At 43.3% G+C, this 22,505-nt stretch overlaps 3 protein-coding genes across 4 annotated transcripts; 2 read left to right on the forward strand and 1 right to left on the reverse strand.

The window, feature by feature from the left end:
• The first annotated feature begins 644 nt into the window (after positions 1-644).
• rmi2 (RecQ mediated genome instability 2) lies at positions 645-2,240 on the forward strand. The gene is made up of 2 exons (XM_079281229.1): positions 645-964; positions 1,992-2,240. Exons 1-2 carry the CDS (start codon positions 679-681, stop codon positions 2,141-2,143), a joined length of 438 nt encoding a protein of 145 aa, XP_079137355.1. The 5' UTR covers positions 645-678; the 3' UTR covers positions 2,144-2,240.
• Positions 2,241-2,698: 458 nt separating this feature from the next.
• On the reverse strand, positions 2,699-13,540 carry zc3h7a (zinc finger CCCH-type containing 7A). Of its 2 annotated transcripts, none has more exons than XM_079281167.1 (23): positions 13,413-13,540; positions 12,057-12,156; positions 10,799-10,838; positions 10,423-10,626; positions 8,660-8,818; positions 8,412-8,492; positions 8,153-8,206; positions 8,027-8,066; positions 7,626-7,939; positions 7,285-7,537; positions 7,160-7,188; positions 6,920-7,064; positions 6,660-6,818; positions 6,087-6,292; positions 5,665-5,765; positions 5,360-5,541; positions 5,182-5,255; positions 4,872-5,005; positions 4,687-4,792; positions 4,489-4,597; positions 4,277-4,410; positions 3,455-3,618; positions 2,699-3,370 (listed from the first exon to the last, which is right to left on the reverse strand). In XM_079281167.1, exons 2-23 carry the CDS (start codon positions 12,122-12,124, stop codon positions 3,181-3,183), a joined length of 2,946 nt encoding a protein of 981 aa, XP_079137293.1. In that variant the 5' UTR covers positions 12,125-12,156; positions 13,413-13,540; the 3' UTR covers positions 2,699-3,180. The 2 variants fall into 2 exon arrangements, with proteins under 2 accessions (XP_079137293.1, XP_079137292.1); XM_079281166.1 differs by having other exon boundaries at positions 4,872-5,008.
• A 3,480-nt stretch (positions 13,541-17,020) lies between these two features.
• pla2g10 (phospholipase A2 group X) lies at positions 17,021-19,965 on the forward strand. The gene is made up of 4 exons (XM_079281890.1): positions 17,021-17,080; positions 17,986-18,154; positions 18,797-18,903; positions 19,799-19,965. Exons 1-4 carry the CDS (start codon positions 17,044-17,046, stop codon positions 19,945-19,947), a joined length of 462 nt encoding a protein of 153 aa, XP_079138016.1. The 5' UTR covers positions 17,021-17,043; the 3' UTR covers positions 19,948-19,965.
• Positions 19,966-22,505: the final 2,540 nt, after the last annotated feature.

The following is a 22,505-nucleotide window of genomic DNA, read 5'->3' on the forward strand; positions in this document are numbered from 1 at the left end:
AATCAATAAACAGCCTTGTATTTTAAACAAAGCGTTGTTAAAAGCATATTGCTTTCTAATGAGTAGCACAACTCATTTTCAGTTAATTGTAAAGTACTGTTTACAGCAGTATTCATCAAAGTGAAAGGACGTTTCCTACCACTATTTCAACATTACCGGTAGTTAAACTTATAATTTGCCGGTCACAGCACTATTGAGGCTGAATTTGCTGAGGCCGATGGTGAATAACAACACAGTTGAAAGTGTTCCTATTTCTCTAAACACATGGAGTTGCACCATAAAACCTTTATGAGCTCATACCCATTCGAATAGAAATAAATGCATTAAAGTCAAAATTCAACATGAAGTCAAAATGTAAAGCCATGGGTTGCAACTTGCACGTCATATAGTTGAAAAATGAACAGAAAGATCAGAACTGTTTGAGGTTCTGAACATATTTATAAGCCTGATCTTTGATTCTTAATCCACAGTTTATACTTCAAAACAAAATACTTCTGTAATATTATTCTCAAAAAGGGCATCTCAGGTGTTGACGTAAGATGCCTTTACTCTGAAGGACTCCAGACCGGAAATTCAAGTTGTTGCTTCCGGAAAACATGCCCTCAACTTCCGGTACAACGGTCAGTGGCGGGACCGCGGGTTAATGCAAACTTTTTAATCACCGTCCAGCGGTGAGTGATGTACAAACCGGCGGAAACAACCGCGGAGAGGAAACGCCCACCGCCGGTGAAAGTGTTGTCCGGGCAGCTGAGGACGGCGGAGAGCCGGGGGACCGCGGACGGCGACGGCTGTCTCATCAGGCGGGGCGGGGGTCGCTCTCTGCCGGTCTCACTGGTGTGGATGCAGGGGACCGTGCTGGAGGTCCAGCCGGAGAGGAACACCGTGATGCTGATGGACGAGACGGGGACCTTCGCTGTGCAAGGCGTCAACAACATCCCGAGAGGGAAGCCGTGTTTAGCCCAAGGTGAAATCAATAAGCCATATGAAGACTGTTTTAGATGTATTTATTTAACTTGTCTATAATAAATACGTTTATACATAAATCATACATTTAAACAGCTACAGGGGCCCAGGCATGTCAGAATCTGTGTTCTGGTAATTAGTATAGTATAGTATTAATAAAAAAACAGCAAATCCTCACAAATAAGAATATGAACATGAGAATATTTAACTATTTTGTCATGACTTAAACTGTTGATTATCAAAGTAGTTTATTTTTCTGTTCGACTAATCGTATCTTTTCCTGTAGAGAGGACCTGTGTCATAAACATATGTCAATAGGAGCTTCTTTATTTAGCCTCAGAGCACCCAGACAGGTTTAAACAGCCATGATGACTTTATTCTATCTGTGAAAACAGCTAAAAGAACAACTTCAAACACTACTTTCCCTTTGTTCCACCCACCTGAAACTACTGGGTCTAGATAAAAATACATAAATAAAAGCTGTCCTTGTATACCCAGTTATGTATCTAATTTATTTACAAAACCTTTGTTTGAGGAAATAAAAAATATTTCAGATCACGTTGGATCTGGATTTCTCTGATTTAATCGTCTGCAGTCTTATATCTCGTAACTGTACATTTTAAATTACATCACCACAGTCAAGAAATATTTCAAGTTTCATAAGAGCAGCAAAATGTATATTTTAGAAGGAAAGAATATTAACACCATTTAAATATCCTTTAATATTACTGAGCCAGGAAGCTGTTAGTAAAGTCTGAACACTCTTATACTGCAACTTCACAAGCTCAGAATATGAAGCATGCCTCTTGTTTAACATATGAATCTAGTTTTACCAATTACAAACCACTGCTAATTATGCGTAGTGTGTGTACTAAAAGTGTTCGCTCAATCCATTTGACTCCTGCTTTCTTTAAATGAGCCACATCTGAGAATGGTGTGCTGAAAGCAGGAACATTAAAATCTCTCGAGAAGAAGCCACATCTTCCCGGCTCAACTTGTTTCCTTTTTAACTGTTGCTGTTTTTGCAGGCAAATATGTCATGGTGATGGGCGTCATCGTGGCCGCCTCCCCGGAGCCGGTGATCCGTGCCGTGAAGATGGCCGACCTCTCGGAGCTCGCCGGGCTGCACAGAAGGATGTGGAAGTTGGAGGTGGAGGAGCTGCAGCGGGTGCTGGCCTGAACGCAGAACCACCTGCTGCTCTCATGCAGCATGGAAGTGATGCTCCACTAAAGACTGAACGCTGGATTCTACTTGATGCAACAGTGACAAAGACGGCCACGCGAGAAATCACTTGTTTTTGTGCGTTCTGTGGCTCCTCCTCCAGGGACGTCACAGCAAGATGTTTGTACAAATATGAAATAAAGGAGATTCCTACTTTTCTCGACTACATACTGAACCAGGATTCACAAAGATTGTTAAAAACCAAGGACGATCTCATAAAATCCATCTTGAGTTCTGCAGAAAGTAATTAAATCACAATGCAAAAATATTCTGCATATAAAATCTGCCTGTGCCAATGATTTTGAGGTACTTGTACTCTACTGGAGTATTTTCAGAGAACGCCCATTAGCTGCTAGCCGCCATGTGGAGGCAATCCCTCAATCATCTGAATTTTTAATTTAGCATTGTAAGGTTTTCAATACCCGACTCTTACTTGAAATGGAATAAGTCTACAGTGTGTTATTACTTATGACTTCGTGGATCCACGTGACGAATAAAACACGCAGCAGTTAAAACGGTTTATAAAAAGAAGCTTTATTTGGAGTGGTGTCCATTACACTGGTATTAGTAGATAAATTGAAATCACCTATGAAGGATTAAAATAACAGAATCTCAACTGAACTCAATTTAAGTATCCCATACATGGAACTGTAAAGGTCGTTAACACAAACGGTTTGGGGAAAAGAAATGACTTTAAGCTGACCGTTTATCTGATGGAGGTTTACACGTGCCGCTCTCAGCCCCGTCTAGCAGAAGCTCTGCTGAATGGCACATAGCAAAGGTCCGGGTGTCTTCCACTCAGTGTTTGCTGTTAACGATAACACTACTGTCGTCCAGATCAGAGTAAACCAGCCGCCAATCAGAGCGCCGGTCCTGAGCGGCCTCTTTAAAATCATGCTGCGATCAGGCTGTTTCCTCGAGGCCCTCAGGGATCACCTGACTCCACTGTTTGAATACTGCATTAGCTGCAAGTGAGCATGAATATCGTCATCGCATTAAATAATGTCTTTAAGCAGAAAACTGTATTTCCCAAAGTCATTGTCATTCGGTGCTATAAGATGGTCTTTTCTGGCTTTGGCAAGTTTCATCAAAAGGAACTCCCGGCGCTCCATCCACTCCTTCAGTTCCTGCTCCCCGTGAGCCAGCTTACACAACTCGTCCTCCGTGCACGTGCTTTTGAGGAACCTACGAGAACACACGGTCAGAAAGGTCAACCATCACAATCCACTGGAGTCTGACGGGTGAGCAGAGGGACGGCGCTCATCTTACCGCTCACAAACTTTGAAAGTGCCCGTGGGAAACCGATACTGCCAGCAGTTCTGATCGTCCTCAGAGTTGAAGACTCTGTCTTTGTGTTTCTCTGACGTGATGTGCTGCTGCCACTGCTTCTCACTGTTGCAGTTTTTACCACACAGCCAACAGTGATTACCGGCCTGTGAAAACACACACGGAGCAGTTTCATTACCGCCTGTTTAATCATTCAAAGTTAATCACTTGGTATATAACTCCATTCAAACAACACACAAATATCTGACTGCACCAACAGATTCTGACTCAATATTTATCTACCGAAAGCAATACAACATGGCAGCTACTGAGGGTGTGTTCATCACCGACAGTCTCAGATCCTAAAACGTGGCCCTCAAGATATGCTGTATAATCGAGAGCAATTATTCGACTAAATGCTCAATTTGTTTGTTTTTTTTGCTGAATGGCTTATTCCTGAAAAATGTATGAACACATCTCTTGTGAACACAAAATTTAAGGTCCAGACGAAAGAAATAATGTATTTTATATTGTGCACCCATCTAACAATACATCCAAAACATTGCAGAAAAAAAACCTATTTCTTTGTCTTTAATATCAAAATCCTTTCTTCCTGAAAAACTAAATCTGACGTTTGGTACCAACCAATAATATCACGACATCCATCAAGTGGGGAACAGTACAGAAGCTAAAGACGCTCTAACTTCTGTTTCACAGATCTGTCGATTAAATGAACTGACTGGTCGGTTGACACACTACGGTAGTATGAATGTTAAAGTCCTGCCTTATAATCATTAAATACCACCGAGTGTGTTTTGAACTCACCACTTCCTCAGCGTAGTCTGTCGGCATGTGGATCTGTTTGCCGTTCTCCCTCACAGAGTTAGTGGAGGTCTCGTCCCCCCAGCCAGGCTTCTGAGACTGGAGCCACTGCTCATACAGCTGATCCATGTCTGGAACTAAGCGAGGGCAAATCAAACGATTACGCCTGGTGCATCACACACTGATTACATTCTGCCACGCAAGAGAGAACTCACTGTTGTTGTCCTTCATGTAGGTCCACAGGTCTCGTTCTTCTAGACTGTGAGCAAACGTGCAATTCCCAATGTACTGACACTTCTTGCCAGCTGTCACATGCATGCAAATCTAAGAACGGGGAGAAATAACATCTGGTGACCACTGCAGATTTGTTTTAAGCAGAAAGAACGGCTGTAGAGTAGTAAAATGTTCGGCACCTCAAATTGAGATGGGATGGGTTTTTTGGTTGGAAGCGGTCTGACTGTCGTCCACTTTTTCCTTTCATGGGAACTTACGAGCACCACCCGCCGGTCTTTAGCCCACCTGAGACAGAAGCCGAGTCGCTCATCCATTCACCTCCGGCTCCTCAATTAATGTGCGTTCAAGACTTCGTAGTACTCACGTGTGTCTCGCCTTGGCTGAGCAATACTTCTTGTTTTTGTCAGCTTCGCTGAGTTGGCCATTTCTCCAGCACTGGCCACAAACAAACATCATCTTCAGATTGGGAGGCCCAAACCTCCTCTGTGTGTTGGACAGCTGCTGATGGAATTCAAAGGACTGGTTAAAATGGCTCCGATTAAAACAAAGCGCCATAAAACACACGCCAATCGAGTTCAAACCCACAGCGTGAATCAAGTCCAAGGAAATGATACATTTCTCCAATCGCATGAGAAACCACCAGACAGATGTTTAGTGGAGAAAGTCGGGCTTACCTGGGCTCCCTGCAACGACGCTGTTGAATTCCAAAACTTCTTTGCCTCTTGGACAATGCTTTCATGAGTGATACCTATGTGATGCAAAAGAAGAACATCGGGGAAATAATGCAATCTTATTAAAGTGTTGCTAAAGGTGTACATCGGCCTCTCGTTAGAGTATTTTAAAAAGCCTCACCGAGCTCGTGCTGCATCATCCAGACCTTCAGCTCGATGAGGCTGTGGGCGTAGAAGCAGTCGTCCTCTCTCACGCAGCCGTAGCGCACTTCATGCCGACAAAGATCCAGCTGGCAGTGAGGACTCAAGGGTCGGACTTTGGAATAACGAACCGTGTTCTCCTTCAAAATGTGGACCAGGCACCTAGGAGACAAACGATGTCCACAAGCGTATAATCCCGCGCTCATTCCCTCACATGCTGTCAGAGAACTATGAATGAATCAACTACACGGCGGCTTCAGAGCTGTGAAATGCGAGCAGACATACTTATGATCCTCAAAGTCGTGCTTCGTCACCGGATGAGAGCAGAGTGAGAGGTCGTCTTTGTTGGTTTTGCTGATTATTCGGGGTTTGTGGTCAAAGCACACCTGCAAAAAAAACATGCATTTCGAAAATTACAATAATCTGTAAAAACACGCTGACATCTCTCTGGATGGAGTCACACAGTGAAACGCCATCAAACATCAGTCTAAACGTCCTTAACAACTGATCCAAGGAGTCCAGCTACTGATGCGGCTCCAATGGGAAGCACAGCATTACAGTCATCACGTTAACATTTTGTATTTCATGGAAAAGTTAAATCGGAGCTTATAAATGTAAGAAACATCTGAGGAGTTTTCTCCCAGCATGCACTGCACTACCTGTATTACTAACAGAGTAGCAGTTTTCAAACATGAAATGAAACTCACTCCACAGAGAAACATGAATATCCCATGATGCTCCTGTAAGATCTTGGGGACAGTCAGCTGGATGTTGGAGTTTGGTCCATAGGGATCGAAGAGCAGCTCTCTGGAGATGAAGCCTTTCCGCTCCAGAGACCAAACATCAATCTCTTCCTGGCAGTATGCAAATGTGCAGTGGCCCGGGTACAGGCACTCTTTCCCAACAGCCACCTCTGAAACAACACAGCTGACATGTTAGTGCCGGCTGCCATCAACACGTGACTCGCGTGGCCAACGGCAGCAACAAAGTGACAGCAGCTGATACAAACGCTCATTGAACAAAGTGAATATGGATTTATAATAAATACGAGTGGGCTGAGACAGACGTGCCCAAGTAATGGTGAAAATGTGACCACGCCTAGGGAACTGACACTTTCATTATCAATCTGCAGAACAAAATGATACATTTATGATCATTGTTCCTCTGGGAAGACAACCGATTGGATTTGTAGGCAAAGAAAAGACAGAAAATGGTTTTAAATGGTTTAATGAAGGCAAGTGGATCGGCTTTGCAGGACTGTACAGGTTAATAAACGTTACCTTTACAAATGTAATAAGGTCCAACATATTGGGTTTTTGTCGGCCTTGGTCGGATGAGCTTCCACGTTTTGTCTGGCGAGTGTTTGATTCTGCCGAGTAAAGCGTCCTTTTTGCATTTGTGCTCTTCTGTATGAAGCGTGTAGTCCAACACTCCGGGCCCTGTGGGGCCAAAATAAAGAAACATGTTACACCAAACAGTACTTCCCTTAACAGACGAGGCAGAGACGCGCGCGAGCACGCGGCCGTTAGAAACTCCTCACCAGTTTTGACGTAGCAGCTTGAACACGCCTGTTTGAACTCATGAGTGTCAGCTAACGGGTTCTTTGCTAACTCCACAGCAGCAGGGAGACCCTTCACCTCGGGCATTCCCACAGCCATCCCCATCGGGCTTTCATTATTGTTCAGCTGCTCAAAAAAACAAATGTGAAATGAGACCTAATAGAAGCCCGTAAAACAACGCCTGGCCTGACGATGACGAATAGTTAAAGAACAAAGATTACCTGTGGAATGAATGGACTCTGAGCATAATCTGAAAGTTTCAGATGAGAGAAATTAAAGAAGCAGGTTAGGTATTTTCCAGCTGATATTTGTACGTATTGATAGACTGGGTAACAAAGCAGCAGACCTGTTTTATAGTCGGTAATGTTGAGACTATCCAGGGAGTCCATTGGTGGGGGGAGGGCATCAAAAGTGTCCATGCCAAAATAGGCACTTGACCCCGACTTGTGATAGAGCGGGGGCAGGGTGACGGTGCACTGCTGGGTGCTGCTGTGGTGGAACGGGTTGATGTGCGATGGCATCAGGAATGGACTCGACATGGAGCCGCCCGAGGCAATACTGGTTGGCAGAGGAAGAGGCCCCTTCATTGTGGGAATGACCTGAAGGAGAAGAGACCAAACAAAAAGTCAACACTCGTGCTCAGACGCCGACGCACCGAGAGCCCCGCGGTCCCATCCGCTCACTGACCATGGCTGATTCTGGGCCGGCTTGGTCCAGGAGATCGTCGAGGTCGTCCCCGATGATGTCTGCGTCGAAATCTTGACTGGTTTCGAGCATCGAGCAAGGCTTACTGGTTCTGCACCCGTTGACGAACGAGGAAACGGGAAGAGGGACCGAATTGGACACGGACTCGAAGCCCGGCGGCTCGGACAGGGTGACGGATGACATGATGTTGTTGGGAGGAAGTTCATCCGCTAGTGCTTCATTTAGAGGCGGCAGCACCGCCGGCGGAGCTTGGATTGGAGCCAAAACACTGTTTTCCTGGGTCAGCCGAGGCACTTCTAAACACGTCAGGGGAGAACAGGGAGGGTGGACTTTCATCCTTTCTCCGTTTAAATAACAAATCAAAGCTTTAATACAACACTTACCAATTTCTATATCTTCAACTGAAGACGAGCCATGGGAAAACTGAAGGAAAGAACAGAAGACAATCCTTGAACAACGGGTTACCGGGCAGAGTAAGCAGATATGTTTTAGATCGTTGTGCTGCGTACCTTCTCACATGATGCATCTTGATAACTTGACGCTCGCAAAACATTCAAGGCGGGCTGTTAAAACGGAGATTAGTTCAATTATGGCTCCGTGCATGCGCAAAAAAAGTGCCCACATTTTTTGAAAGCCATGAATTCAAATGAAATGAGTGCGATTCACATTGATGACATGAACCAGAACATGTAGAAAGAGGACACGGCGGGACCTCCCTACACGAGCCTTCAGTGTCTCGTTGGTTTGAGATAGTTCAGACACACATACCTTACTCCTTACATAAGCTTTACGGATTTTCAATCCCAAAACTTTGGCAAGGTCCTGAGTCAGGTCTGTGACACTAGTATCCTGGGGAGACAATGCAAATAACGTTTGTTCAAAGCACACTCACGGCAATCACTGCCACGCTGTATTGAAATGTTTTCATCCTCCTCTCTTCAGGGATTAGCACGCATGTAGTTTTGAATCAAGACTGATCCATTAAAAAAAGTCTCTTAGTTAGTGTTGCTCCTCACCTGAGGCACTGCTAGAGAGCATTTGGCAACGGCCTCGTAGGCCTCTTGATGTCTCCCCATCTCCTTCAGGGACTTTGCTTTCCTGTACAGCGCTTTGTAGTTCCCCTCGTTCAGATGGAGAGCCTTTTCACAGTCTTCTAGCGCCTGGTCGTACAGTCCCTGAGAGCGAGAGAGCGAGAGGACACGTCCCACAGTTACAACAGCTGTACTCAACCACTGTGCTGCAACACAGAACAGAGGAGCCGCTGTTTGTTCAGGAATTGATTTCACGTGTTGGCTGAGTGGAGTCGGGTGGGGGTGTGGTTTCCCTGAAGACGGCTGAGTGGTTGTTACTGCTGTGGAACGAGATTTAATGCAGAATCACACCGAAGGGAGAGAAGACCCCGATGCTCCTCTGAAAGCATCAGTGTTTTCCTAATGGACGTTGTCTAAAGTGGATCCTGAGTTCAGATGAACAGCGTTCAAAGTGAAATATGTGGCTGGTATGTTTTTAATTGTTATTCTTGAGACCTAGTTGGAACATCTTACGGGTTCTGATTCTGGAGTCACTTGAGGGACCCACAAGCCAAAACTTCTATCCTGTGGGGATCAGCACAAAGGTCCAGGAAACCAAAATCCGAAAGGGAAAGAAGCGCTGAACAACAACCAGTGCTGCGTCGTATAGCAGCGAAAACACAAAGCTTCTATTCTTTTAGGTCACGTTTTCATTATGAAAGTGACAGAACTGCACAGAATCTTAATCACTCAACAATAAATATACCATATTTTCAACCAGGCCTCCGCTGTTGGTTGCCGTCCTGCCACATTTGAATACATGCTGGAGTCGAGGCTTGTAAGGTACGGCCACACTACGTCTACCTTTGCATCCCGTGATGCAGGCAAAGTAGATTCAAAGTGAAACCTTGTTCCACAAGAACAACACTGAGGAGGTCTAATAAACATGTGTCCTCAGGCATGCCTGACTCCGTTATTCTGTGTTTTAATGTGAGGAGCTGGAGTTGAACAGTGAAAATGTGCCTTCTTTGACTTCTCTCCACAGCTCTGAAGCAACTCCTGTATTTTCTTGGGAAGCAAACTCTGAAGTAATGCTGGTTTCTTTTGTCCCATCATGATGCGGAGTGCTTGAAATGCAGTAAAACTAAAAGTGTGTACACAATCCAAACAGTCTGTGGATCCAGGTACATGACGTAAGGGGAGGTTCTAGCACTCATTGATGTATGAAGACAGTCGCACCGTATGTCTATGATTATTGTCTCAATATTTGTGTCATAACTATACAGGCATCAGCAGTACAGGGAGCCAATCACAGAGAAGCTTTTCACACAATGCGATGTGGTAGGATAGACTCAGAGAGTGAAGGTTGATGAAGTGCAGAGCTATATGAAGAGCATGCCGAGTTTGTTTTTCCCCAACAAAACCACTTCATGGTTGACATTGCTTCATGGACCACAAACTGAGGAGCCTTCTAAGAGTCTGGGGACAAGAGAACGGCACAAAACAGAGCTCTTATTCTGGAACCGTAGTGACATTTAAGAACCTATTTGCTGTTGTGTTCTGACATTTTGTGAATTGTGTTTTGCTATCGGGCGATTTGAGCGAGCAGCCCAGGCTTTGGTAAACCCTGGGCCCCCAAATACGACATTTGAGGGCGATTTTATCAGATGCAAACCTGCTAAAAAAAAAAAAGAGTAAAATGTGTGGTCGAGACAAAGGGAAGTGATTGGGACTGAAAAGAGGCTCAAGCGTGACGGCCGCCTACTCACCGGAACTATGTTCAGGTAGGCGGCCGCTCGGTTTGCATACAGCTTCTCCAGTAAACTCGTTGGAACACAGATTTCTTCCGAGTCAGCATACTCTGCTATACTCAAGGCCTCGGTGTACATCTCGATGGATTTTGTCCATTCGCCTTCTTTAAACACGTCGTTTCCTTCCCCAAAAAGATTCCACACGAGATCCTTAATGAACACCTGCAGACAGGAAGAGAAGCAATCAGTGCTAGAGAAACAGCCGGTTGGTGTTTTCATTCACAGAGAATGGGACTCACTCAGCATCCCTTAAATCACTTTAGCTCAATACAACACGAGTGCTGATACGAGATGGAAGCTGGATGAAGCCCACGTGAAAATGTACACCGCTCACCTCATACTGCTCTTGACTTCCAGGAAAAGGAAGGGTTGACCTGAAAGAGAGAGGAAGTTCACGTTACAAACCTTTAAAGTGTCAAAAAGAACAAAGAATGAGAGGTCAGTTTGGATTAGAGCACAATAAGTCTAATTCAGGTCAGAAGGACTGCAGCTGACATTAATATCTTCTTCTATCAAAATAAATTGAGTGAAAAAGCTAAATTTTCAATGTATTTATTAATTGACAATAATAAGTTGTATTTTGTGCTTCATCAGTTTATTGATATTGAATATTCTGATCTGCATCGTCATTAAAGTGTGTGTGTGTGGAGGGTCAGTGGTTTGACAGGTTGCTGTGTGTGTGCAGGTGCTGACTTCATTGTTCCTTAAACAACCTTTCACTTTCAATATAAAAGATTCAACTCATGATTAAAAAAAGATTTTTAGCATTGAAAAAGATGCCAGCTAATATTTATGTGGTTGCTAAAAACGGTGTAAAGACATTCCTACGGATCGTCATGAGTCAGTTAAAAAGGTAAAATAATACACAAAGTAAAGTGACTGTCTAGATTATGTATTCATTCGGTGCATTGCGAAACTGGGAGGAGGACTTGTTTCACTGGAAAACAACAAATGAATCAAAAGGTCGTCATGAAATGCCATGATGGCAAACTAACCACCGTGAGGTTGTTTTGTTTGGCTGGTCTCGAGCTCGGCTGCTGCCATTTAAAGCCGTCTTTCCTCATTTGTGGACTCGGTGGGCCAGTTTAATGGAGATCCTCGGGTGTTACATTTCTTTATCAGTTCAACTTTACACATGATGACATCAGGGAAGTTTCAGGTCGACTGTACAGCAGTGTTCTAAGTATTACTTTTGTTTTACAAATGAAAGGCCCCCGTCAGATCGGATGAAAGGCAACACTGCGCTGTCTGGCATCGCTCTAGAAAACAATATGTGGACACACCGCCGGACAGACGCATGAACAGAGAGCTCAGATCAGAGGAATACCCCACATTAAAAACAAATGTAACAGAGAGCCAGACAGTAATCAGTCGCTCCGCTGACAGCCAGCTGATCTGAACAACAAAGCACGATGCGGGGCTGACAAATCATTCGAGCACCAGGTCGTCTAGAGAGGAACCCATGCTGGTCAATAAAAAGTCTTCATCTACTGATCCTGTGCAACATCTCCAAGATAGGACTAGTGAGGAAGAGTCATTACACCTCACACACGTCTGCTTCCTTAAACAAGCATCTCAGCCGTGACACTTACTGGATGAACTGCAGGCCTTTCTGGATCTCCTGCCAGCGACTCCTTCTGTCCTGACACGCTTCGGACATGTTTGTATTAATATACACTCCTCTGTCAGCACCTGGAAGTATGATACACAGTGTTGAAAACAACTGGTAGAAGAAGAAAAACCAATGACGGCATAGAAGCACTCATTAGTGGTCATCAGCAGCATGCTGTCCGACCGGTTTACAGTTCCCACACTATTATATTACTCACAGGCTTCTTTCCTTTAACGTGCATAGCTTCCGCATTTAATAATGACGACACACGTGTAGTTCCGGTAGTTGAACTACACATGTTTCACCAGATTATGAGCAGATAACGTTAACGTAACAGCCTCGTATAATAAACACTAGAAAAAAAGTAGATATGCGAAGCTGCGGACGATAAATGGCGCACTTGTTGGCCCGGGTTGACGGTTTAAAACATAGCATCTGGAAGCTGGAGGTCCATTATCGGACAGCATTGTGATTGCACTGATTCATTCTACAGCTTCTTTTTGGAGTTTATGTTCAAGCAAATGTTTCATGTTTCACACGATACGAATAATAAACACGTATTGGAGCATATAACGTGAGAGTTACGGTCAGAGATATTAAATGTGATTAAATGTCAACCCGGTACAGTCACAGCTCATGTTCAATAATTCATTACGGTTTGGTTTTCGATCTCCTCAAAAACTACTTTCTAAACAACACAGGATCTGGGTTAAAGGAAGAGGGTGATGATATAAGCTTTTTTATTATATACAGTCTATGGTTTTAAGTCCTGTTTTGGTCAGCAAAGCAAAAAAAAACTTTGTTCTAAGGACATTAATATATATATATATATATATATATATATAGATATAGAAGATTTCCCCGATTAACAGGCATCTACATCATCTGACTGTGTGAAGGAAACATAAATCAAGTTGTAGGGAGTGAGGAAGCTCCTCGGACAGGGAGGTGTCCGATAATGGACCCATCGCATTTAGCGCACGTGTGCGTTTTACCCGCGGCCGGGGGAACCGCCGAGAGTGGACTTCTAGTTAGCAGTCATATTTTGCTAGCAACTGGTTAGCAATACGTTGCTCGCATTAGTTTTAACAGCCGGAAACATCTTAACCTTTGAAACGCAACAGTGCTCTCCGGTGCTGGGAACACACCGGCCTAACCGAGCTACGTGACGTTACCCGACCAAGTTTCTAGGAAGTACTCTGAACCTAACAAAGCATCGGCATGTCAAGTTAAACTAGTTCCCCAACGCAAACAATAGCAGTTGACGTTTAGCTCCCGCCTGAGAGCTGGTAAACACCACATCAATTATCCAACAATGGCCGCTAAACATACTTACATGAATGTATCTTTGTTCCCAAACGACCCTTACGTCGGTTATCCGAAAGGGGTGGAAATGGTTTCTCGTTTTAGCTCAAATAACTTAGCTAGATGTGCTGTATCGCTGAAGGCCGCCCGTTGCTTCTTCTTCGATTCAATGTAGAGCGAACAGCGACTCCAGCGCGGTGCTGCCCTCTACAGGCGGTGGATGGACACGACAGCGTCCCCACACAGAAAGTGACCTCGTCAAACATGAAACACGTCTCTATTAGTAATCATAACAATACACAGACTATTTGACATATATATATATATATATATATATATATAGCACAAACACATGCATTGATTATATATATGTTGTTTATTTGTAACAGCTGTGGTTTACTTTCATTTGCCTTATGTTCTCATGAGGATAATTCCCTTGAGGGTGATTGGCATCCGTTTGGATGTGTGGATCTAATGTCTTTATTATGAGCCACACTGTGCATTAAGTGCATCTTTCAGTGAGTGAGTATGCATGTATCATGACTTTCTTCAGGCAAACAACAGAGAACTGCCACATCAAGGAAATGGAGCTGAAAGTGACGCCTTCACTGAATATAAACATTTTCTTGAAGAAGCGCATTGCTGCAACAGAGGTTGACCATCATATGACACAAAGTCAGCATTATTTCTAAAATAAATGTATAGTGCCATATTTTAGGAATGAATGAATTGTACAAGATTTCCCCCCTTTCTTCGTGTTTGCCAATATATTAACCTTGAAGATCCACACTGAGGGCTCCATCTTAATTTAAAAAAAATGATCAAATCCATTAGGCCCTTTGCTAATATATACACTAAGACAACCTGTTTCCATCTCTTCAACAAAATCTACAAAGCCAGTCACAGTTCAGACTGTTAAGCCCGAAGCAATAAAAACTGCTCTCACCCTCAACTGTCCTTCCTGCAAATCTTTTTTTTTAAGTTTCTGGTTTTTCATCTTGGAATTGATCAACACATTAAGCCTCTCGGATCCCGTGTTCTGGTAAATGTGGAACTTTGCTTCACAAAGTAGGCTCGGGACAACACAAGGAGTAATGAGCTTCAGTTCCAGCTTCAAGGAAAATAAAATAAATGTTCTTGTTCTCAGTTTAAAACGTAATCCTTTCGTTTCCAGGTTCAAATTAGTGTTGGAGAGCAACCTTGAAAGCATATTAGTTCAAAAGATACCTATAGGTTGAATGTGAAACCAGGTGGATCCCATTTTTAAGGATGTATCTAAAACAGCTGGACTAGTAACACAATAATGCAACACATCAAGGAAGCAGACGTGTCAAACTGTACGCTGATGAAGGAATTAGTTTCAGGAACAAGTTCATACATTGTAGAAAATGCTGTACATTAAAGAAATGCTGATTTAATTTGCACATTTGTGAAGCATAAAAACAGAGGGACAAAACACACTAATAAAATTAAGTAATAAAATATGTAGATATGAGGATTGTGTATTACAATAGTGTTATAATACTAAACCAGTATTAGGAATAAGATCCGTCTTTCAACCCCACTCTTATTTCTGAAATCAGTTCGGTTCTGAAATCAGTTCGGTTTTCTCTTCTTTCGTCCTCCATAACTTATCTGATCATGTTTCATTTTGTCATGTAGAAATTATGAGTTTGCACGTTGCATAATTAGAGTTATCAAAACAATTATAGATATATATAAGGGCAGCAGATCCATAGATCTGTGTGAGGAGAAATACAGCCTAAAGCCTTTCATTTAGTCTGAAAAATCTCATCTTCTCTCGTTCAGGTTTAGGATTCCAACCTCGACCTTCTGGCAGGCTTATGTCAAGAAAACAAGTTTATGAAACTTAAATCCTCTGGGATTTTGCTCTCGGCCTGGTTCGTTGCACATTTGTAGCTCAGTCAGGCTTCCCAGGCAGGTGTTCCGCTCGATACGATCTCAACATTCACCGGATTTTGTGGCGATGGATAGGTTGAGCTGAAAATGATCAGATACACAGGGATGCAGGGATGCGTCTCCTCTCACGAAGAGCAGTCACCCTGGCAGCTGCAATAACTGCCAGGAGGAGGCGCTTATCGCACATTGTGCAGGAGCATCGCCGAGGAACTGAATCACGAAACGCTGTGACTTATACGTCCCCTGTTATCAAAACCCAATGCGTGCGCCTTTTATGATTGAGCTGCCCTGATATGACTGCCAGCTGCTCCCACATTATGAATGACAATGGAGCCCAGAGCTGAAAATACACTTTCAGAAAACATAATAAAAAGATGAAACCCAAAGATATGACACGATTCTTGCCATTTTCAGATCAGCTCTGCAATTTGTCAAAGAAACAATCTCAGCTGTTAAACTCAAGCACTTGACGTGCTGCTCAGTAAATCACACTGACAATAATGACAGCTACAGTTTGCTTTATGGAAAGAAGGTCTTTTCTGTTCACCCGCTGACATGTTCATTTACAAGATGGATGGAGTCTTTATGATCATGGAGGGGAAACTATGTTATCAAAGTGTAAGTGGCATAATCCGGAAGGTGCATTTGTTGTGAGGAAGTGGAACCACACATCGTGTTGCTTACAGAAACTAAAAACGTGCTGCGTCAGCAACAATTAGCCTTGAAGCGCATTGAAATCGGTGCCTCAACTCAACACAGCCTCTTCTAGTTTTGTTTGATTCATTTCTAATATCTTCTCCGTACCCAATTTACACAGATGCCACTTAGAAAGCTCACAATGACTTGAGTTGTATGTGTAAACAAATAAATAAACACATGAAGTGATCATCCAGAGTGACTCCGGTCTGTTAAATGCATGTTTGATTTGTTTTGTGTCTCCCTGCAGTTGAGTCACACACAGTTCAGGAAGAGAATCCTTTTTTTGTGAATATTATATCGTAGGATTGGTGCAACATCCCAGAATGAAGTCTTTTTTTAGAGACAAAACACATTTAGAAAATAAATAACAATGTCTTAAACAATGGAAAGATTAGTTTTAATGGCTATACCAAAAACCAGGTTGTCTTTATTCTCTGCGCAGCGAAGGTTCAATCATCACAACAGAATGCGTACAGTCTCAGTGAGGAAGAACCAAGAAGAAAGTGAACACGCTTTCTTTACACAGAATGAGGAAAAGTGGGGGCCGATGGCCAAGGTTACAGACATTTGGTTCTCAGACTGATAACAACATTCCACAACAAACGGTCAGCAACCAAAACAAGCGGCCCAAAGGCCTTGGCGCTGGAACATTGTCATACAACACAGTTAGTTCTTTGTGAACAAAGTTCAGAGCAAAATGACTTATGAATGCAATATACTGAGTAGAAATATATACTACGTCAAATTACCATTACAATTATATATATATATATATGATTCGATTTTCATATATGTGTGCCCGAAAAGTAAAAATGTCATCTACACAACATTAGCAGCCTGAAGCCTGGAGATAAACACTAATTGGGTACTGAGTAGCAGTAGCATCCCGCAGGGTGTGTCCTCTAGGGGGCGTACCGTTTGACAAGCACTGGATTCGCCTCGGGCCAATGGTGATGCTCAGGAGGTGATGCTCTCCACCCAATGAGCTCCACTCACTGAGTGCGTGAACACTTGGTGTGGAGTTCAGCCGCCTGTTGCCTGCCATGGCTGCGCTTTGGCGGATACTTCTCCTGTTATCTGGTAAGGGGATTTTTGTCACTTCATAGTGGAGCTCCAAGTAGAAGTCGTGAAGAAATTATTTTGAAGGACTCAGAGGGAGTGCAACAAGGGAACAGGAAGGGACACTACTGGTGTTTGCAGAGGGAGTCAGTGAAAGTGTTATTCTAAGGCAGCAAGTGCAAACAAAGGCAATTTGCTGCACAACATTTTCTACTTTTCTCCTTCATTTCCAGTCTGAACCTGGCTTTCTGGTGGAGGTGTGAGATGTGAGTGGAGAGTCAATTATCAGAATCCTACTTAATAGTATACTGAGGCTCTGTGCAGAAACACAGGCATGTGAAGAAACAGACTGGAAGTCGAACTATACACTCAGTTGTCAGTTTATTAAGAACAGTTAAATCGAATGCATAATGGTTCAATAAATCCTACCTGCATAGGTTATAATGCTTTTGTTGAGGTACACATTGATATAAATGTTGTGGGAAAAACAATAGAAACACATCCACGGTGCAATACAGTTAAACAAACTGCATCCTCCAAAATGATCATAACGTTAAATCAACCCATCTCAATGAAAACTGAATGCTACAACCATGACGGTATGATTTCTGTTGCATCAGACTGCATTGGTTTCAGCTATGTGTACCTAATAAACTGGCAAGCTTCAGTGTATCTGTGGACAAAAGAAAAGGAACACCAACGCAAGACAATTTTGTTTAATTGTGTCAAAGAGACATCAGCTCCTATTATTGTGTCCACCCCTGAATATGACATAATGCATCCCATATATACCCATATATCACATACTACCACATAATCAGTCGGGCAGAGCTTCACTACACATTGTGGACGGGTGTGCACAACCTGAGACTTGTTTACAAGACGAGAGATGAGTTTCATCTTCCATTCTTCATTTCCCTTCGCAGTGGCTGCGGCCTCTGTGGGGACACGCAGGTCCCAGCGGACCAAAAGAGGGTTACTGGAGCTGGCAGAAGTCATCAAATGCAGCACAGGGAGATCTGCCTTGGCTTACGTGATGTATGGATGCTACTGTGGTCTGGGTGGTCAGGGCTGGCCCAGAGACAGGGCCGACTGGTGAGGATACCGGCTTTAATCACACTCTTCTCAAGAAAATACGACACTGTCAGGGCCTTTTTATTTTCAAGAACATCTGCATGACAGTGTGAGCCAAAATGTACACACTCAGCTGACACTATACACGGCCCACCTATACATTACGTGACGCCAAAGATATAATTCAGCGTGCCATGGTGATGTTTAGCCCTCCTCTCCACATGCACACACATTATTCCCTCCTCTCAGTCTGGCCTCCTCCTTCCCGCTTGTGTACACACAGTTTCCGTTTCTGAATGCGTCGGCTGAACCACAAATGCTGTGCGATGGGATAGAAGGGGGGAATGATGTCCAAATTCAGCTCCCTCACGTGCTCCAATGGGTACCTCAAAATAGTTCCACAAATTCCACACCCAAATCCTCAAAGCCTAATTGCCGTCTCCTTCTTTTTCCTCCTTCTTACGCAAGACACCGAACCCCCTCAAGCCAGCTGACGTCTAACTATCTGTTGTGAAAACCTCTGCCCTGCTTTTAAGAAGGCCTCAAAGGACTCGAACCACAGCGCTGCGATTACCCACCTATTGCTTTCTTGACCCTGCCTTGTCTAGAGTTCAGCCTTTCAAAATAAAACATGTATGCTGCTGTGAATCTCTCTGTATGTAGGTGTTGCCACAGACATGATTGCTGTTATGGAGATGCAGAACGTCTTGGCTGCAGTACCAAAACAGACCAGTACCAGTGGACGTGTGAGGACAAGGAAGCTGAGTGTGGTAATGGATTTTTAGTGCTTAGACATTGGATGGATTACGAAGTAGGCCGACCGGACTCAGGCCTTGGGGCCCAAAGTGTCCTGGCCTTCACCTGCAAAATGTCAATGAAAGAGACACATAGTGACCAGGAAAAATTCAAAATGCCCACTAAAAATGAAACATAAAATGACTGTAAAACACAAAATGACCACAAAGAGACACAAAATAATTACAGAAAGATGCAAAATGACCACAATAAGACAGAAAACTAACACAAATAATCAAAAAAATGATAACATCTGTGTGTCTTGCTTCTACAGGAGAGGGGATGGGGCCTGCCAGTGAATGTAGGCATGAGATTTTGTTATTTTGAAAGTCAGACAGCTGCTGCTTTCTTATTTTTAGTGGTTGCACGCTTAGATATGATGCTTTGTGTACCATGCAACACACCATTACGGGTAAACCTGAAAGTGAGACACAGATCAGGCAGTGTGTGATCTACAAATATCCACGGAAACAGTAAACAGGCAGTTAATTGGAGGGGAAAGACGTATTTCATGGTATTTTAAGCCCCCATAAACCACAGTAATTTCTCTACATAAATAGCAACAGACTTAATGGGGTTTATGTATTTAAGTACCAAAATAGTGGGTCGCTTTTGAAGTTCTTTAAATAAATCAACGTAAGATAAATTCAGAATAACCACAATTACGTCTCAGTAGCCAGATGTCTGTAATTTCCAGAGAAACTGCAGCAAATGAACCATTTGGAGGCAAAATGAATGGAGCTGGGCTTGTTTGTAAGACAGTCAAGACTTTGCAAGTGTAAGAATAATTCACAACAAATGACACGATGTTAATGAGAGAACCACCGTCCTCTTGTCCCTGAAAGAAGATCTTTGTGTTCTTCGTTGCAGACGATTTGAAGGACGAGTGTGAAAAGCTGCTGTGCAAGTGTGACACGGACGCCGGCAAGTGCTTGAGAAAAGCACCTTTCATCCAGGAGTTTGCCCTTTGGCCAGATTTCCTCTGCGGTTACGACCACCCAATGTGTGATATGTACTGACACAATCAATGCATGTCCTGTGTGCCCATTGTAAATATAGCATGTCACAGTAATAATGGTCGTGGCATAGTTATTTGACTTCTATTGTGTTTTTTATTTTGTTTTACTGTCATCAGGCTCTTTTCATTAAATGGTGAAAGAATATAAGGAGTTGTGTTTTTGCAGACACCTTTATATTGATTATGTTGTTCAAATAAAAGACAAAATGAACACTGTTGACAGACACACTGTGTGTACTTCCTGGAAAGTGATAAGGACTACAATCACACAATGGAAAGGTAACTTGAGCGTTCCTCAGTCGAAACTCAGTCCAAAGGTGAAATGTTAATCAGCGAGGGAAAGATCAGATCACAACAACACTGCTTTATTTGTATAAAAACTCAGCAGCAGACAGGGCAACGCCTGTCTTATAACTCTTAAGTTGACTTTGGGTTTGTTTGACTCAACTTTTTTTCATTTGTTTTGATCTTGTGTGCTAATAAGAAAACAGGTTTCCCTGCTTTTCTATTTTAAAGCCTGCTGTGACACTTTCTTTCCATTTTCACAGAAACCCATTAGGGAAATATTTCAGCTGGCAGAAAGGTCCTTGAAAGGTTTTGATCTTATCACAACACAGTTACAGATTGTTTCGGTGAGAGTGATCTCATATACCCTCAATCGCAGACTGCGAACACATGAGATCTCATTGGCTGCTTGTTTTCTTCATTACAGTACAAAAAGAGAAGCATTTAACATCTACGACTGTTGCATTGTGGGATGTCTCCACAGAAATAAAATAGTGTTTGTGTATATAATATATATCACTCAATTATATCACCATATGTATATCTATCTATGAATCTCCCTATACATAGATAGATAATATGTATCAAATATATGTCACTCGCGAGGAACGGAACTGAGGATGTAGAAATGTAAGAAATGGTCCCTCCGCAGAACGTCACCTCTTTTTGAATCAGGCAAGTCTCGGTATTGGCCTGCAGATGGCGCCATATTCACAAACACTAAACATGAAGCACACTGACACAAAATGAACCAAGCATTTATGGGCAAACAGCCAAACAATTAGAGTTTTCACTTGATAATGATCACTGATATTATGAGTTAGATTCACGTAAAACAGATTTCATGAATTAAAGTTTCTTGTGATCTGTTATTGACTGGGTTTGAATGTTTTCGTGCAGTAAATGACTATTTTGGTCCACCGCTGTTGGTTTTGGGTTTGGCTCAGGGACTTCCTCCAGATCAGTGAAAGTCAGAACCCTCAATTCTCCTCTGACACCCAGTAAACAGTGTCACCAGCATGGCTGTAATCACAGGGAACACTGCCCTCCCAGATGTTCCTGCTCAAGTGAGCGTTTACACTGCTAAAGCATCGCTCACGCGGGAAACACAGCGTCTTTGTTGAATCATTGCACCGCTCGTGAGTGTGGACTGAAACGGGAGACGATGCCGTGGTGGTGCAGTGTCCAAAGTCCTGGACTGGAAATAAGTATCTGGGTCATGGCCCACAAACACTTGCCCGATTGTGTCCAACCTTCAGCGGGTACCAGCTCTGAAGTTATGGGAGTCATACGCTTCCATCCAAGAGGGAGGCTCAGAGTCCCACTTCCCTGCATGAGTCATCTGTTCTAAAATAAAAGAAACATATATAGCAATGCAATCAACATGAACATAAAGAGAAAAACACACATGCTTTGTTTTTGTGGTGCTGAATTAGAAATGTATTTTTTTAATGTTCTCAGCTGTGGCACAGAATGAGTCAGTACAGCAGCTGTTTGAGTTCACAAGATCAGAAACTGAAAAATGGCTTCACAGTCTGCAGTACCCGTTTCTATTTAGCATTCCTGACGGTCCCACACAGGCTGTGCTAACATATTGTGATCTGTAATGTCACAAAAGTGGCCTTGCAGGTGTGCAGACAGACAAACAGAGAACAGTTCTATTTGCATCATAGGTTTTTCTTCCGACTCTCTCAGAACGCAGCCTGAATCCTGGTCCCTCTCTTGTCCCTGCTGCCCGTGAAAGGTTGATGAGATTTTTCCTCAGAGTGGTTTTCTGGCAGCCCACTCTTCCCTGCTGTCCCTGCTGTCTGGGAGTGGCCTTTCAGAGATGTCGGCTCTTGACTTTGTTGATGATTTCTCACTTGTTTAGCTTTCGCCAATTGGCTTCGTCACACTGTCTGTGTCAGTCTTCAGCATCTTGTCTACACCCGCATGGGACTGGACCCTCTGTCCGCCATTGCAGACTGATAAATTGTAAAAGTTCACTCTGGCTGCAGCCGACGTACAAATCCTGGTTAGAAACTGACCTCGTATGAACATTTCTGGAGCAGTGTGGCACTCTTGAGGAGATCCTGTGATCGAAGAAATCGCCCATCCCACATACTGTATGCACAACAGCATGATTGTCACAATGAATGAGCGCATTCTTTAATCCCTGCTGGGTGAGCTGACAGAGCCTGTTCCACGCTAATTGCGTTCTTTAATCAACTGTTTGGCTCCCCAGCCGAGAGCCAGATGGCCCGCAATGAAGTCTTGGCTTAAACAGCTCTCACC

The sequence above is a fragment of the Melanostigma gelatinosum genome, assembly GCF_949748355.1.
Source record: "Melanostigma gelatinosum genome assembly, chromosome: 13".
Lineage (NCBI taxonomy): Eukaryota > Metazoa > Chordata > Actinopteri > Perciformes > Zoarcidae > Melanostigma > Melanostigma gelatinosum.

Bases quoted from the DNA above. Each gene is read 5' to 3' on its own strand.
- pla2g10 (XM_079281890.1), top strand. From the start codon at position 17,044: ATGGCTGCGCTTTGGCGGATACTTCTCCTGTTATCTG. The intron at 17,081-17,985 runs GTAAGGGGATTT...TTCCCTTCGCAG, and splicing joins GATACTTCTCCTGTTATCTG to TGGCTGCGGCCTCTGTGGGG. The intron at 18,904-19,798 runs GTAATGGATTTT...TCTTCGTTGCAG, and splicing joins GGACAAGGAAGCTGAGTGTG to ACGATTTGAAGGACGAGTGT.
- rmi2 (XM_079281229.1), top strand. From the start codon at position 679: ATGTACAAACCGGCGGAAACAACCGCGGAGAGGAAACGCCCACCGCCG. The intron at 965-1,991 runs GTGAAATCAATA...CTGTTTTTGCAG, and splicing joins GAAGCCGTGTTTAGCCCAAG to GCAAATATGTCATGGTGATG.
- zc3h7a (XM_079281166.1), bottom strand. From the start codon at position 12,124: ATGTCCGAAGCGTGTCAGGACAGAAGGAGTCGCTGGCAGGAGATCCAG. The intron at 10,627-10,798 runs GTGAGCGGTGTA...TCCTGTCTGCAG, and splicing joins GAAGTCAAGAGCAGTATGAG to GTGTTCATTAAGGATCTCGT. The intron at 3,619-4,276 runs GTGAGTTCAAAA...GTGTTTTCACAG, and splicing joins CAGACTACGCTGAGGAAGTG to GCCGGTAATCACTGTTGGCT.